The 17,040-nt window shown below is 48.7% G+C and overlaps 1 protein-coding gene across 1 annotated transcript; it reads right to left on the reverse strand.

Moving 5' to 3' along the window:
• Positions 1–250: 250 nt before the first annotated feature.
• Positions 251–15,701, reverse strand: trib1 (tribbles pseudokinase 1). The gene is made up of 3 exons (XM_034160505.1): positions 14,905–15,701; positions 14,063–14,355; positions 251–3,286 (listed from the first exon to the last, which is right to left on the reverse strand). The coding sequence occupies exons 1-3, from the start codon at positions 15,211–15,213 to the stop codon at positions 2,812–2,814; spliced, it is 1,077 nt and encodes a 358-aa protein (XP_034016396.1). The 5' UTR covers positions 15,214–15,701; the 3' UTR covers positions 251–2,811.
• Between the last annotated feature and the right edge of the window lie 1,339 nt (positions 15,702–17,040).

Raw genomic sequence — 17,040 nt, forward strand, 5'->3', positions numbered from 1 at the left:
TTGAGTTCATCTCATACAAAATGGGAGCAAAACCAAAAGTGTTGCGTTTATATTTTTGTTGAGTGTATATTGAGTTGCTACAATTAAATGTATAATCTGTTTCCCATTTAAACAGCCAAAAAGTGTTCTTTCACCTTTTCACATACTCGATCAGTTAGAGAATGGAACCAACAACCTTTAAAAGCTGCACCCCCACGCTTGAGGCCACCACATTCACATTATAGCGTAAAAACAAGGCCAGCAGCAGTCGTCATGGAAAAGTGATCTTTATTTAACATCTTAATGCACATATTTCAAATGTACATATTTACATCTTTTGTACACTGATCTCATGTGTGTAACCTCTGCAGACTAACAGCCTCTAGGTTTTGTCACAACTACATAATTCACAGTGCAATATGAAGTTTGTGCACCCGTGTCAGTTTACATGTCGTGAATGTGTGACTCACTCCACATGTATGAAATAAAATAAATTGTCCTTCTGTGAGGAACAGTGTAGATTGTCGTAGAAATTCCGCAGATGATGAGAAATAAGGGAGAATTATTATTATTATTTTTAACTATTGTTATGCAAAACTTAAATGCACATGTCTCAGACAAGTCTGATTATTTAATGCCATTACAAGAAAAAGACACAAAAAACAAGTACCAATGTGAAACAGCCAGCTGCAGACCTACGGGTCTGTAAAGCTCGATGTTATTGAAACTGTGCTTCAGGATTGGAGATAAAAGCATCTTTCAGAAGCTTTCTTTCACTAACTGATGTCTGGTCTCCATGGATCTGCAGTTTGTTTGTTTTTTTTTGTTTTTTTTTAAAGGGGGGGGGGGTATAACAGGTGAAACTGTCTGAATAGATTCTTCCAGCCAAGGTCAGGTTCATTCTCTCTGCAGACACGCTGAAGTACTGAGTCATCAGCAGACAACCAACAACAAATATCGCCTGACTGCCGCTGATTCAGAGCCACTCAGTTTATGAAACACACAGATATGGGCACAACACGAACGCAACGCACGGTGACACAATGTTCCAAAAAGAACAGGACAGAATGGTTTCAGCTGTTCCACTTAAAAGTTTTCATGCATCTATTATTCAATTTGATGATCTCCTTATCTAGACGTCTGACACGTGAAATGGTTCTTATTGCAGTTGGTTTGTTTTCTCGCTGTGGATGCTGATTCCTCTGTTTTCTAAATGCATCAAACACATTAAATTGAAGGGATTCATCCAAAAGTAAGGGGACACGTTAGTAATGTAATCGCCCGTGTGGGTGCGTCTCGTGTATCAAGGTGCATCAAACTCTTCTAGGACTTTGTGATATGTGTTATAGAACACATATATGGAAGTAAATCTGTGCCAATGTGGTGGCTGCACTCTGTTATGACTCCGCCCATTTGCTCCCCTCGGGACGTGAAGTCATGATCTTCGGCATGGGAGTCAGACTCTCTAACCAGAAGGCTAAAACCCAGAGCTCTGGCCTTGTGACCAGAGAATCCTTTTGAGCTGTTGGGAGTGAGGTTTACTAACTACATATGCACAACGACACCTGCTGGTCTCCGTTACACCATCAGAGTTTGAAGTTGAATTTCTAAGGTTGAAGTTGTTTAGCATCAAAATATTGAGCCTCAAAAACTTCAACCTAAAATTAACAATGAAAAATAAAAATTCAACCTCAAAAAATAGAAAAGCAGGGAGAAGCAATCAATCCCTGTCTCAATCAGCCAACATTTACCCAATCACGTTTTGCTCCATTGGTCATGAGACACGAGACCAAATTGAAAGAAGACGTGATACACTGCTGAACATTGGCTGATTGAGACAGGGATCGATTGCTTCTCCCTGCTTTTCTATTTTTTGAGGTTGAATCTTTTTTAGGTTGAAGTTTTTGAGGCTGAATATTTTGATGCTTTAGAAATTCAACTTCAAACTCTGATTTTGGTGCTAAAAAAAAAATTCAACCTTAAAAATTCAAACTCTGGCACAGATTTACTTCCATACACATAGAACTGCAGGACATGAGGAAGTTTTTGCACAACTCGGCCTCCTTAAGCCAGACTTATTAGTGTTATTTTGTCTGTGGATAATTGGATTGTTATTGAATTTAACAATCCTGGAAGTCTGGTAGAACTGCTTTTTTTTCTTTCCTTTCTTTCTTTTTATTTTGAATGTGACTGGCAAACTCTCCTCCCACGTTCCTCTACGTCTTACACCAGTAACACTCCGCCTCTGTCAGCCTTCTGTGCGCGGTGTGAGATTTGTAAATGCGCTCCATTTGTCAGACGTTGCCAGTTTGGCAGCGAGACGCGTCGGTAGCATCTCACTGAGTGTGACACATCAGTCCCAGGCGAAGCGTCTTTCTCACTCTGCCTGCTGTGAGACATCAAGCCCGCGCGACGCCTTCCACTCGCCGCTCAGTGACTCAGCTGGTGTTGCCTCCAGGCTCGTCGGACAGCGAGAGGGGCAGCGTCCCAGCCTTTGTCGTGAGGTTAAGTTTCTCAGAATGCAATGAATGTACCTTGGAGAGATTTCTAACATGAATGATTTCTTTTAGCACCAAATGATTTCTAAACTGCACATATAGAGAAACACAATGAGTGACCATTGTGAACAATGCCCTTAGGAGGTAACACGTATCTGACAACACTATACAGTACAGTAAGTTTGTGTAGAAAGCTTGAGGGTGTGTGTGTGTGTTGACACAACAGTACACAAATGGAGTTCTAAAAAGTGCCAATGGGTTTTTAAAAAACAAAACTTATAGCAATGTTTTTTGTTGTTTGGTTTTTGGTCCTCATTCAGAAGAACAGAGTCCGTCAACAGAATAGATCGTCTTCTTCCTCCACGTCAAATGATGGCACAATCTGTTCTCCCGAGGTCCCTTCCTGTTCACCCGCCGCTGCTTCCTGTGGCGATGGCGGCTTGTGGAACCACGGGTGAGCGAGCAGCTCGCTTGCTGTGAGTCTCTCTCCCGGTTCCTTCCTCAGCAGGCTTTGCAGAAGACACTTGGCTTTGGGCGACAAGCCCTCTGGCAAACAGCACTGGCCTCTGCGGATTTTAGAGAACAGCGTGGCAGGGTCTGGGTCGTGGAAGGGGTAACGGCCCACCAGCATGGTGTACAGCATGACCCCCAGGCTCCACATGTCAGCCATCTTTCCAGAGTAAGGGGCGGAGCCACTCAGGATCTCTGGACTGACGTAGGCGGGGCAGCCGTGCGTGTCTGACATGGAGTCGTCATTTGGGTCTTCCAGGACCCGACAGTCCTCCAGGCTTTCTAGTCTCACCTGTGACCTGTAAAGGGCAGAGAAAAAAAAAGCAAGGTAAAGATTCAATCTGTCTGCAAAAAAACATGTGACAACCCCTGAAGCTGCCAATGAGGTCAAAATTACCCAAGAGCCACTGGGGAAGGTTCTGTCCTCCTTAGTAGTAGCTGAATGTATACTGGATGAGGGTCTACACACGCCACAGTTCATTCTTGAACATCTGCATGCATACTCTTACATACATATGTAACGGAGGCCAGCAGGTGTCGCTGTGCATATGTAGTTAGTAAACCTCACTCCCAACAGCTCAAAAGGATTCTCTCATCACAAGGCCATTGCCCTGGGTTTTAGCCTTCTGGTTCAAGAGTTCGACTCCCATGCCGAGGATTGAGAGTTTGCGCTCCGAAGGGAGGGAATGGGCAGAGTCATAACAACACAATGCAGGGTGCAGCTGCTACAGTGGTGCCGTAACCCGGATGGGAGTGAGTTTAAGTGGTGAGTGTAACGGAGGCCAGCAAGTGTCGCTGTGCATATGTAATTAGTAATCCCCACTCCCAATAGCTCAAAAGGATTCTCTGGTCACAAGGCCAGTGCCCTGGGTTTTAGCCTTCTGGATTTTGAGTTCCGACTCCCATGCTGAGGATCATGAGTTCACGTCCCAAGGGGAGCGAATGGGCGGAGTCATAACACAATGCAGAGTGCAGCTGCTACACATGTAGTTTCACTTACACATGTATATATTCGTCAGTGTTTACTGGTATAAGTATCAGGTCTGGGAGCTGTGCTGGTACCACGTGTTGTCACATCCACCGTACTGGGACTGCCCACCAGTCAGATGACTGCCAGTCCATCCCTACCTTCAGAAAGTGTCCAGGTACCACAGGCATCCCTTTGGCCTTTTTCATTTGCTGGGTTCCTCAATGCTGAGGAAAGTGTTGTAGTATTGCAAATAATATGCCTTGTTTGGTTTGCACTAGTACCCAGGGATTCTTCAGAAAAAACCTGGTATCAGACATTCTGTCATCAATTTAGGTCACTGATTACCATCAAAGTCCAACAATAATATACTAAATCAGGAAACACCAAGACTCTAAAGTTGTGAACCTTCTTTCTCCTGCAAAGGTATTGGCATTGTTAAACACCTCGTCTCATGGCTCTCACAACTCCATAAGTCTGTCAGGGTGATTCTTGAAGTCCCAGACACATCCCAGTCCATCTCTAGACTCTTACCATCAACGAATACACTTCTGATGGTTGAGTCAAATAAGTCATTGAAAGCCTGGGTTTTAGAGCTCCAAAAACCAAATTTGAGGCTAAATTCATATTATAAAAGTTAGTGGCTAGTCAACAGTGTTTCCACAGTAACATCATTAGCAGCTGTGGACAACTTGTTGACAAGTGCTGAATGGAACTAATAATGTTGTGTGGGCCGCCAGAAGAGGAGGTACTGCTGGCCCACCACCAGAGGGCGCAGCCGCCTCACAGGAGCAGCCAGGGTGACAGCTGTCACGCATCACCTGCAACAGCTGTTACCAATCATCTGATGGCAGGAGTATATCAGCAGGACGACGTCTCCACCTCTTTGCCGAGATATCGTTTCTACCGAGAAGGTAATAATCTCGGCTGACTGCTTGACAGTAACTTTTGTGATTTTTGTGAGTGATTGCAGAACTTTCCAACGAGAGGTGGAGGCAGCTTACCTGCCGTTCGGATTCCTGGGTGCGAACGCGCCCTCCTTTAATTGTTCTTTATTCCTCGCCAGCAGTACCAGGTCCGACACGCGGAGGCAGTGGCCACCTGGGAATTCGGGACTTGGCGGCTCCAGTATTCCCGGGGTCTGGTGGTGGAGGAAACCGTGTGGTTCCGGTTCTACTTTGGAGAGGCGTCTCCTATCTTCGAGCCTGCCCACACGACACCTGTGTGAATTTGACTTTGTCCATTATTGTAATCTGTTGTACTTGTTGTGCATATTCACAACAGTAAAGTGTGTTATTTGACCTACTCCATTGTCCGTTCATTTGCGCCCCCTGTTGTGGGTCCGTGTACTTACACTTTCCCAACAGGATATCTTGGCCAACGTCATGGATCCCGAGGGGCGTCAGCCGGCTGTTGAACGGCCAATGGAAGAACAGGGCGCACAGGCGTCCGCAGGAGGAATGGTCGGTGAGTTGCAGCGGATCCTCACCGCTTTCACGGCTCGGTTGGATTTAATAACCGAGCAGAACGTCCTCCTTAACCGCAGGGTGGAGGCTTTCGCCGCGCAGGTGGAAGCGCGCCCTCAGGGCACTGCTGCGGCTCTCCCTCCTGTCGACCCTGTGCGTAACAGTGACGTTCCACAGGTCGTTCAACGACCCCTCCCACCTTCCCCTGAAGCATACATAAGCCCTCCAGAGCCGTACGGGGGTTGTGTGGAGACATGCGCGGACTTTCTTATGCAGTGTTCGCTGGTCTTCGCACAACGTCCCGTCATGTACGCGACTGATGCTAGTAAGATAGCTTATGTAATTAATCTGCTTCGTGGCAAGGCACGCGCTTGGGCTACAGCACTTTGGGAGCAAAATTCACGGCTCCTTCTGACATATGATGGGTTTGTGAGGGAGTTCAGAACAGTGTTCGATCATCCAAATAGAGGAGAGACCGCTTCAGCCGTGCTGTTGTCAATGAGACAGGGGCGCCTGAGCGCAGCTGTTTATGCAGTCGACTTCCGCATCGCGGCTGCGAGGTCCGGCTGGAATAACACTGCCCTCCGCGCCGCCTTCGTAAACGGACTGTCGTTGGTCCTGAAGGAGCTCCTGGTGGCCAAGGACGAACCGCGGGATTTAGACGGGCTTATTGATCTCATTATATGATTAGACAATCGGTTAGAGGAACGCCGTCGGGAGCGAGGCGAAGGACGTGACCGGATACGCGCCGCCCCTCTCCCTTCCGGGTTCGAAAAGGGGCCGCCCTCCCCACGCTCCACAGCCGCAGCGCTTTGTGGGGCAACAGCTCCCCCTGTTGACGTTGTTAGGGAAACGCACAGGGCCAAAATGGGGAGGCTGATCCGTGGAGAGTGTTTTCTCTGCAGCTCAACAGAGCACACACAGAGAGACTGCCCCAAACGGCCAAAACGTCAACACTCGCCCTTAGAGACTGGGCTAAGGGGGGGTCAAGACATTCAAGTGAGACACACAAATTGCCACACGACTCCCAATCACAATCCTGAGCGGGGATTTAACCCTTCAAGCCCGAGCACTGGTGGACACGGGGTCAGAAGGGAATCTGCTAGACAGCAGATGGGCAAAGGAGGTAGGGCTCCCTCTGGTGGCGCTTCCTACGCCATTGCAGGTGCGGGCACTAGATGGCACCCTCCTCCCTTTACTCACACACAAGACACCACCAGTAACTCTGGTGGTGTCTGGAAACCACCGGGAGGAGATTGAGTTTTTTGTAACTCCTTCTACCTCCCGCGTGATTTTGGGCATCCCATGGATGTTAAAGCACAATCCCCGGATCGATTGGCCGTCTGGGGTGGTGGTTCAGTGGAGCGAAACCTGCCATCGGGTGTGTTTAGGATCCTCGGTTCCTCCCGGTTCCCAGGCTAAGGAGGAGGTCAAAGTCCCTCCCAATTTGACGGCAGTGCCGGTTGAGTACCACGATCTTGCTGACGTCTTCAGCAAGGATCTGGCACTCACCCTTCCCCCGCACCGTCCGTACGATTGTGCCATTGATTTTGTTCCAGGCGCTGAGTTCCCGTCCAGCAGGCTGTACAACCTCTCACGACCTGAGCGCGAATCAATGGAGACCTACATCCAGGACTCATTAGGTGCCGGGCTGATCCGGAACTCCACCTCCCCGATGGGGGCAGGTTTCTTTTTTGTGGGCAAGAAAGATGGCGGACTTCGTCCATGTATTGATTACAGGGGGCTGAATGAGATTACGGTTCGCAACCGATACCCGTTGCCATTATTAGATTCCGTGTTCACCCCCCTGCATGGAGCCAAAATCTTTACTAAGCTGGATCTTAGAAATGCGTATCACCTGGTTCGGATCCGGAAGGGAGACGAATGGAAGACGGCATTTAACACCCCGTTAGGTCACTTTGAGTACCTGGTCATGCCGTTCGGCCTCACAAACGCCCCCGCGACGTTCCAAGCATTGGTTAATGATGTCTTGCGGGATTTCCTGCACCGATTCGTCTTCGTATATCTAGACGATATCCTCATCTTTTCTCCGGATCCCGAGACTCATGTCCGGCATGTACGTCAGGTCCTGCAGCGGTTGTTGGAGAACCGGCTGTTTGTGAAGGGCGAGAAGTGCGAGTTTCACCGCACTTCTTTGTCCTTCCTGGGGTTCATCATCTCCCCCAACTCCGTCGCTCCTGATCCGGCCAAGGTTGCGGCGGTGAGAGACTGGCCCCAACCCACTAGCCGTAGGAAGCTGCAACAGTTCCTCGGCTTTGCAAATTTTTACAGGAGGTTCATTAAGGGGTATAGTCAGGTAGTTAGCCCCCTGACAGCCCTGACCTCATCAAAAGTCCCCTTCACCTGGTCAGATCATTGCGATGCCGCGTTCAAGGAGTTGAAACGACGCTTCTCGTCTGCACCCGTTCTGGTGCAGCCCGATCCTAGTCGCCAGTTAGTGGTTGAAGTGGACGCCTCGGACTCAGGGATAGGAGCTGTGCTTTCCCAGAGCGGGAGGACCGATAAGGTCCTTCACCCGTGTGCCTATTTTTCCCGCAGGTTGACCCCGGCCGAACGGAACTATGACGTCGGCAATCGAGAACTCCTTGCGGTGAAAGAGGCTCTTGAAGAGTGGAGACATCTGTTGGAGGGAACGTCCGTGCCATTCACGGTTTTCACTGACCACCGGAACCTGGAGTATATCAGGACCGCCAAGCGGCTGAACCCCAGGCAAGCCCGCTGGTCACTGTTCTTCGGCCGTTTTGACTTCCGGATCACCTACCGTCCCGGGACCAAGAACCAGAAATCGGATGCCTTGTCCCGGGTACATGAAGATGAAGTCAAAACGGAGTTGTCGGATCCACCGGAACCCATCATCCCGGAGTCCACTATCGTGGCCACCCTCACCTGGGACGTAGAGAGAACCGTCCGGGAGGCCCTGGCACGAAGCCCGGACCCCGGGACTGGGCCGAAGAACAAACTCTACATCCCACCAGAAGCTAGGGCTGCAGTCCTGGACTTCTGTCACGGCTCTAAGCTCTCCTGTCATCCAGGGGTGCGAAGAACCGTGGCAGTTGTCCGGCAGCGCTTCTGGTGGGCGTCCCTAGAGGCCGACGTCCGGGATTATATCCAGGCCTGCACCACCTGCGCCAGGGGCAAGGCTGACCATCGCAGGGCTTTGGGACTGCTCCAGCCGCTGCCCATGCCCCATCGCCCCTGGCCCCACATCGGCCTGGATTTTGTCACGGGCCTCCCGCCGTCCCAGGGCAACACCACCATCCTCACGATAGTGGACCGATTCTCCAAGGCGGCCCACTTCGTGGCCCTCCCGAAGCTCCCGACGGCCCAGGAGACAGCGGACCTCCTGGTCCACCACGTCATCCGGCTGCATGGGATACCATCGGACATCGTTTCGGATCGTGGTCCCCAGTTCTCCTCGCAAGTCTGGAGGAGCTTCTGCCGGGAACTGGGGGCCACGGTGAGTCTCTCATCCGGGTATCATCCCCAGACCAACGGGCAAGCAGAACGGGCCAATCAGGAGGTGGAGCAGGCCCTGCGTTGCGTGACAGCCGCGCACCCGGCGGCCTGGAGTACCCATCTGGCCTGGATCGAGTACGCCCATAACAGCCAGGTGTCGGCAGCCACCGGCCTCTCCCCTTTCGAGGTGTGTCTGGGGTACCAACCTCCTTTGTTTCCGGTGGTTGAGGGAGAGGTCGGTGTGCCCTCGGTCCAGGCCCACCTACGGAAGTGCCGTCGGGTGTGGCGTGCTGCCCGTTCTGCCTTGCTGAAGGCCCGGATGAGGACGAAGGCCCATGCAGACCGTCGGCGGACCCCGGCCCCTACGTACCGGCCAGGGCAGGCAGTGTGGTTGTCTACAAAGGACATACCCCTTCAAGTGGACTCCCCCAAACTGCAGGACCGGTACATCGGTCCGTTCAAGATCATCAAGGTACTCAGTCCAGCCGCAGTGAGGCTTCAGCTTCCGGCGTCACTGCGGATCCATCCCGTTTTCCACGTGTCCCGGATTAAGCCCCATCACACCTCACCCCTCTGTACTCCCGGTCCGGCACCACCTCCTGCCCGGATCATTGATGGCGAGCCGGCTTGGACTGTGCGCCGGCTCTTGGATGTCCGTAGGATGGGCCGGGGCTTCCAGTATTTGGTGGACTGGGAGGGGTACGGACCTGAAGAATGCTCCTGGGTGAAGAGGAGCTTCATCCTGGACCCGGCCCTCCTGGCCGATTTCTACCGCCGCCACCCGGACAAACCTGGTCGGGCGCCAGGAGGCGCCCGTTGAGGGGGGGGTCCTGTTGTGTGGGCCGCCAGAAGAGGAGGTACTGCTGGCCCACCACCAGAGGGCGCAGCCGCCTCACAGGAGCAGCCAGGGTGACAGCTGTCACGCATCACCTGCAACAGCTGTTACCAATCATCTGATCGGCAGGAGTATATCAGCAGGACGACGTCTCCACCTCTTTGCCGAGATATCGTTTCTACCGAGAAGGTAATAATCTCGGCTGACTGCTTGACAGTAACTTTTGTGATTTTTGTGAATGATTGCAGAACTTTCCAACGAGAGGTGGAGGCAGCTTACCTGCCGTTCGGATTCCTGGGTGCGAACGCGCCCTCCTTTAATTGTTCTTTATTCCTCGCCAGCAGTACCAGGTCCGACACGCGGAGGCAGTGGCCACCTGGGAATTCGGGACTTGGCGGCTCCAGTATTCCCGGGGTCTGGTGGCGGAGGAAACCGTGTGGTTCCGGTTCTACTTTGGAGAGGCGTCTCCTATCTTCGAGCCTGCCCACACGACACCTGTGTGAATTTGACTTTGTCCATTATTGTAATCTGTTGTACTTGTTGTGCATATTCACAACAGTAAAGTGTGTTATTTGACCTACTCCATTGTCCGTTCATTTGCGCCCCCTGTTGTGGGTCCGTGTACTTACACTTTCACAACAAATAAAGTAAGTAGCAATCTAATTTGGTTATTTTTAAGACTGAGTACTCAGAAAAGTAACTATTAGTTACTTTGCTGAGTAACCAAGTTAGCTTATTAGTTACATTGAGCTAATAGCTAATAAAGTAACTGTATAAAGCTGCTGATAAAGTAACTTTTCAAAGTAAGTGTGGCAACACTGTTAGACAAATGTTTTAAAGTAATCAGTTTAGTTTCATCTCAAGTTAACATTTTCATTCCTGGACTAGCGGTTAGCAATGCTAACTTTTAGGTTAGCTGCACTCAATACAGCTTCAATGACTCTAGTTTCTGAAGCCAAGTTGGCTAACTTCCTGGCACAAAGACAGACACAAACACACAAACATAGACCCACACGGCCCCACTCTCACGTATGATGCTATATTTAACCGTGTTAACGGCGGGATGTATGTGTAGTGCAGCGCAGCAGCTAAAGTTGCCAGTGTGTATTTACAGGCTGAGATATGAACTGCTAAGAGTGCTTAGAAAATGATTAACATAGTAATAAAATATATGATGACAAATGCGTTGACTTCGATTTAAAAGATGCACATATTCCAAGTGTTGTCTCAACGAACGTACTGAGTCACTTCAGTCATCAGACACGGTGGCTACAGAGAGAAACGGATGACGGGATGACGGGACAGGCAGGATGAGAAAACCAACAGCCAGAAGGACCAAGATAGAAAGAAGCTGATATTTTAACATCGAGATAGTGGAGGAGACGAGTCAGGAGAGGACAGAAAAGGAAAGAGAACAGGGAGAGAGAGAGTTAGAGGGCTGGAGAGAGTGACTCATCCTTCTGTTCAGAGTACATATCTCTTCTCCTCCGTTCCTCCTCTCGCTCTTTCTCGAGCAGGGGCTATGTGCACCTGGGTCCCACACTCGTGGCGCCAGCCATCCCATAATTACCCTCAAATGGCTGTTGCTACATCAGTGACGCACGGGAAGGCCGGACCAGCAGCGACGCTCTGCATGCTTGACAGCGCGAGTCACCTTCCCTTAAACTAGCACTGCGTTTATCACATTGTTGTGACTTTCTCTGCTTCTAGATGCTTTCTATTTTATTTGTTGAAAAACCAGATGATAAATGACGTTATGCAGAGTTTAACATGGACGTCTAATCAGCAGGCTCTGCGTGCACGGCCCTGATTTATTTATTTTTTTCCTGCAGTTCTCTGCAGAATCTGCAGCTCTGTTTTTCAAAAACTGCACGTCACACGAGTCGCCTGCTTGTGAATTGCTTCGCCGGCGCGTGAAGTTGTGCCGTCAACGCACAGCTAAATGTGCGGTTTATGGCATTCGAATCCGCTGCTCCGTCCAAGAGCTTTGAACCAGCAAACACACAAAAAAGGAGTGATCTGAATGCGGTGTCCCCTCCCTTCCCCTCGCCACATATACACTGTGACTCATAGTTCTGCAGCCATATAGCTATCAGAGCGACACATCCAACTTCAGCTTCTCTCGCCGGCTGTCTGCTCCCATTCGTCCAAAGTGACCCCGCAAATCCAGAGGTCACGGCTGCACAATGTTACTGTTGAAACTCTTTGTGAAAAAGGTCCTTTAGAAAGATGGAGGGAGGTTGCGCGGGATAAATGGGCGCTTACAGGAAAGTGAGTGATGCAAGGGCAAAGAGGCGACAAATAGTTTTGTAAGTGGGGGGGAAGCTGCGAGTCTTCCCAAACAGAATCTAGCACTCAGGCCTGCGTGGGCGCGAGTTCAAAGGAGGGAGCTTTCACGGATCAAAGTTTGGCTGAATGAATCGTTAGCAGGAGCCGGAGTTATTCCGCAGCCATGATGTCATTTATTAATAAATGAGCCATAAATTCTGCGATTATTGACTGCAGAAGGGCCAATCGTGTCATTCACCGACCTCGTCTAGTAGCTCTGCCAAAGCTACCACCTACTAGTTTCATGCGCGCATAAACGCGTGCAACAAAAAACACCACCACGCACATGCAAAGAGACACAAGAGTGAGAAAAGGAGGCTGACAGACAGGATGAAAAATCTGGGATGCAGTCTGCCTCCGCAAGTACAGAACCTCCTACTCGATCTGTACCCGCACCAATATCTGCACACATGGCCTCTTCTGCTGCCATGTTTGCTCCGTGTCTTCACTGGCACAACCCACCGCACTGTGCATATTTTCAGCTGTGGGTAGCCAAACAGTGGTAACAGACGTGATTGTAGGAAAATTACATCAAGCACCTGTTTAAGGCAACATGAAAAACAGAGGTCTCAAACTGGTGGTAGGAGGGCTGGATGATACCCAGAAGCCAGAAGGTTATGGTCCATAAGGTGCATTATAAATATATATATTGGTTGGGGTGATACCAATATTGGGGAGCAAAAAAATTTACGATATTCATATTTGCCAATATAGATATACATAAGAAAATGGCAGTGATTCCTAAGATTTCATTATCAAACACTTGTGAAAAGAAATATAATTGAGGCTTGAAGTTTTCTAGATTAAGTATAGACTTTTATTCTAAATAACACAATATAACCAGCAAACCAACACGTCATGCGTCTGTCAAGCTGCCTTCACTCAGCCTGGCAGTCGCCGTGTCACATCACTCAGCATTTGTATGAAATAGATTTCTTGTCTGTTTTGGCCCCGCCTAGCTGCCAACGTAGCGATCACTTGTGTCCTGTCACTGTAAAATCCCTCACTCTGACTGTAAATACTACTCCTCACTCAGGGGGAGGAGTAACAGGAAGACAGAGGGCGGGAATGAGAGGAACAGAATTAAACAGTAAACCAGAAATGATCAGTATGTCTGGTATTTATATTTGCAAACTGTTTTTTTCTTTTTTACTTTCATTTTTGATATTCTGTGTGCTTCTTACCCTTTGTGCTGCTACACAATGCGGCTGGAATCTCAATTTCCCTGAGGGAGTCTTCCCAAGGGATCAATAAAGTTCTGTCTAATCTAAATGAATGGCAGCTGGTCACTTGGCCTCTGTCTTGTGGCTAATGTGACCAAGGGGTGCTGGGGGAGGGAGGAGCCCAGCCATGTTTGACAGCATTGTAAACAATGGTGCTGGAGTGCCCTCTGCTGGACAAACTACATAATGACAATTTCCAACAAAGTGTTTTGTGGGTTCTTTATTCTCTAAAATAACAGCTTTGATATCTGCAAAAATAATGCAGATACTGATATGCCTGGAAAAGGCTCATATCGACCGATATTACTGGCCAGCCGATATATCGGTCGCGCTCTGCCCAATACCAGTAGATGTACACATTGACAACACTTAGCGGTGTAGTGGTTTTTGAGTCTGGTAAGCACTGAGAGAGAGATTGTTCTTTCTAGGTATGTTAAAACCTGGCCTTATGATGTCATAATCAGAACCCCGACTTTAAAGGTCTCACTACACACCTTTTACACAAGCAAAAAGAGGTCACTTGATAAAAGTTTTGTATCCACAAATACCGCACAGACACCGAGGTGATGCATCTGCGAAAAATATTTTCAGGTCGAGAACAATTAACCTGCACAACATATGTTCCAGGTGTAATGTCGCGACAATAACAGTTTTGTACTTTTCTGGAGTATAGTTTTGTTTTTTTTACCTTGCTCAGGGGACCTCACTGGGTGACACAACCTTTACTGAGTGGCTCTCGACTATCACTTGAGTTTGACGGAACACTCGTCTGGTCTCACCTTTTCTCATCAGCGAAGATGAACTTGCGAAGTTTGAGGTCACCTAGCACAACACCTGCGCGGTGGCAGTGCGCCACGGCCAGCGCCACCTGCTGAAAGAGACTGCGGGCCCGCTCCTCATCCAGCCTGCGGCAGCTCTTCACCAGAGTATGCATGTCCCCAAAGTCCTTCTCCAGGAACACATATGCCTTGCGGTCACCGAGGATGATGTCCCTGATGGCGGCCACATTCCTGTGCGCTGGTAGAACCCCGTAGGGTCGCATCTTCTCCTGGTAGACCCCCATGTCAAAGACCTGGATGGGATGGAAGGGAGTCTGTCAGTGCGTTTTGAACGATCACATGAGGAAACTTGAGTGACACTGAGTTGAATTTCAGGTTGGTACCAGAGTGTGAAATGATTAACTTCCCTTAAATCTATCAAAGCCTGATTGATGTCTGCAGGTTTGAAGTACAGAATAAACAGATTAGGAGCAGAGGTTGGTTATCGGCCAGTTATTGCATTTCCTCATCCTGTTTGCATTTTTGTGCCACAGCCTGACGTGTTCCAGTGACGTATGTCTGTGTATCCAAATGAGTCGATCTGACAGACTGGGTGGAAAAAAAGAAAGGAGGGGGCCAACGGTAGGTGGACTTCCATCTACAGACAGGTGAATACCAACAATTTGTTTGCGCGTATAATGGATGGCGTGACGCAAAATGTTCCGCTCGACGCGCCAGACTTGCCAATATTGGTTAAAAAATAAAATAAAATAAAAAGGCTGCGCTGATGACATTTCAGACGGTGTGTTGAGCAACGCGGCGGCTCATTCAGAGAAATTGCACAATGAAGAGTTGCGCATTACCTTGCACACCAGCTCGTCGCCCGTGTCCGTGTTCATCGCGCTGTGCACGCTCTCCCGTTCCGCCAGGGGAAGAAGCAGGAACGGTCCTATCCTGGATGGACCCTGGTGGGTCGCCGGGACGGGGTTCGATGCCGATGTCTGGCTCACCGGAGACCCGGGAGAGGTGCCGAGGAGGAGTCCGTGCGCGTCTCCCGCCTCGGCGCTCAGCCTGGCGCATTTAGCCGGCGGCTGGTCGTCCGACTCCAGCCGCTTGTGCGCGGCTCTCCGGGCGCGGATGCAGGGCACCGGACTGCTCCACTGCAAGTTCATCCCGACGCACTGATTTCCCACCAAAAACACCCCCCCAAAAACTGCGGTCTTGTCTCTTTGGGGACGTGTCCTTTGACTCTTAAAATGAATTACAAACGGTGTCTTCCATTTGTGCTCATTCTTGTAAAATCAGGTTTTTACGCGTGGCGCTGGCTGTAATCCAAATCCTCCAGCGAGTGAATGATCGACTTTAGGGTGAGAAATCCTCAGTGAGAGAGAGAGGAGAGAGAGACTCTCACACAGACAGAGGCAAAGAGACAGTGAGCTCCGATGATGTTGCGCCCTGAGCTGCTCAAACACTCCTCCCGACCAGTCCAACCTCCTGGTGACACACAGCCATTGAGCAATCCTGTAACGGCACCGACTCCAGCTCAGCCTTCTGAGTCTGATGAAACAGCCCGGTGACAGATCTGTGATATTTCAGTGTCGCCCCTGACACGTTTCCAAATGAGATCCAGGATGCTGTAATCAGGTGATTTACAGCAGCAGGCGGGTACTGATGCACCAAACTCTTGATTTATGGTGTGGGATTATTCCACCACAAAAATATTCCCTTTCTGATTACGTCATCGTAAACTATGCAGCGAATTTCAGTCTTAGTAAATTAACCCTGCAGCAAGTGTGTATGTATGTGTATATATACATATACACACACCTCTCCCCAAAGTGTAAACTGTTAATGCTGAACAATTTGATTTAACAATGTTCTGAATTTGATTATATGTCAAAGTGGAAATTCAACTCTACTCTTGTTCAACTTTGACTCTGGCAGAGTTAATTTAACATTGTTTTGATTGTTCAATTAACACTGCAACCACTAGATATGGCCCCATTCAAATAATGTTACACTGACTTGATCATAGTGGAATTTGCCTAGTTTTGACCAACTTTCACACTGCTGCAGAGTCAATTTAACAGTTTTGGGAATTGCATTAACACTAATAAATGCATATGGCTCCATTCAAATAATGTTACTGACCTGATCATAGTGGAATTTGCCTCAATTAGTCTTGATCAACTTTAACACTGCCACAGAGTTAATTTAACACAGTTTTGGGAGTTCAATTAACAGTATAATAATCCATATGGCTCCATTCAAATAATGTTACACTGACTTGATCATAGTGGAATTTACCACAATTACTACTGATCAACTTTAACACTGCCACAGAGTTAATTTAACACAGTTTTGGGAGTTCAATTAACACTATAATAAATCCATATGGCTCCATTCAAATAATTTTACACTGACTTGATCATAGTGGAATTTACCTCAATTAGTCTTGATCAACTTTAACACTGTTGCAGAGTTAATTTAACAGTCTTGGGAGTTGAATTAACACTATAACAGTGCATATGGCTCCATTCAAATAATGATGCACTGATTTGATCATAGTGTAAATTAACTCTAAGTCTTGACCAACTTTGAGTGGGGTGCCCAAGTTGTTAGTGCGCTTGGTTTTAGTGCGGAAGGTTCCTGGTTCAAACCCCACCCTTGGCCCATTTCTCCATGTAATGTGCATCAGGAAGGGCATCCAGTGTAAAACCTGTGCCAAATCACTGGTCTTGATCAACTTTGATGCTGCCAGAGTCAATTTAACACAGTTTTGAGTGCATATGGTGGGGACATTTTGCCCAAAATGTGCTTAGGCATCTGTGGCTGAGATATACACTCAACAAAAATATAAACGCAACACTTTTGGTTTTGCTCCCATTTCGTATGAGATGAACTCAAAGACCTAAAACTTTTTCCACATACACAATATCACCATTTCCCTCAAATATTGTTCACAAACCAGTCTAAATCTGTGATAGTGAGCACTTCTC

Source organism: Thalassophryne amazonica, chromosome 20, assembly GCF_902500255.1.
Source record: "Thalassophryne amazonica chromosome 20, fThaAma1.1, whole genome shotgun sequence".
In the NCBI taxonomy this organism is placed as follows: Eukaryota; Metazoa; Chordata; class Actinopteri; order Batrachoidiformes; family Batrachoididae; genus Thalassophryne; species Thalassophryne amazonica.

Coding starts and splice junctions, on each gene's coding strand:
- trib1 (XM_034160505.1), bottom strand. CDS start 15,213: ATGAACTTGCAGTGGAGCAGTCCGGTGCCCTGCATCCGCGCCCGGAGA. Junction 14,356..14,904: donor GCGACGAGCTGGTGTGCAAG/GTAATGCGCAAC, acceptor CATCCCATCCAG/GTCTTTGACATGGGGGTCTA. Junction 3,287..14,062: donor ATCTTCGCTGATGAGAAAAG/GTGAGACCAGAC, acceptor TGCCCTTTACAG/GTCACAGGTGAGACTAGAAA.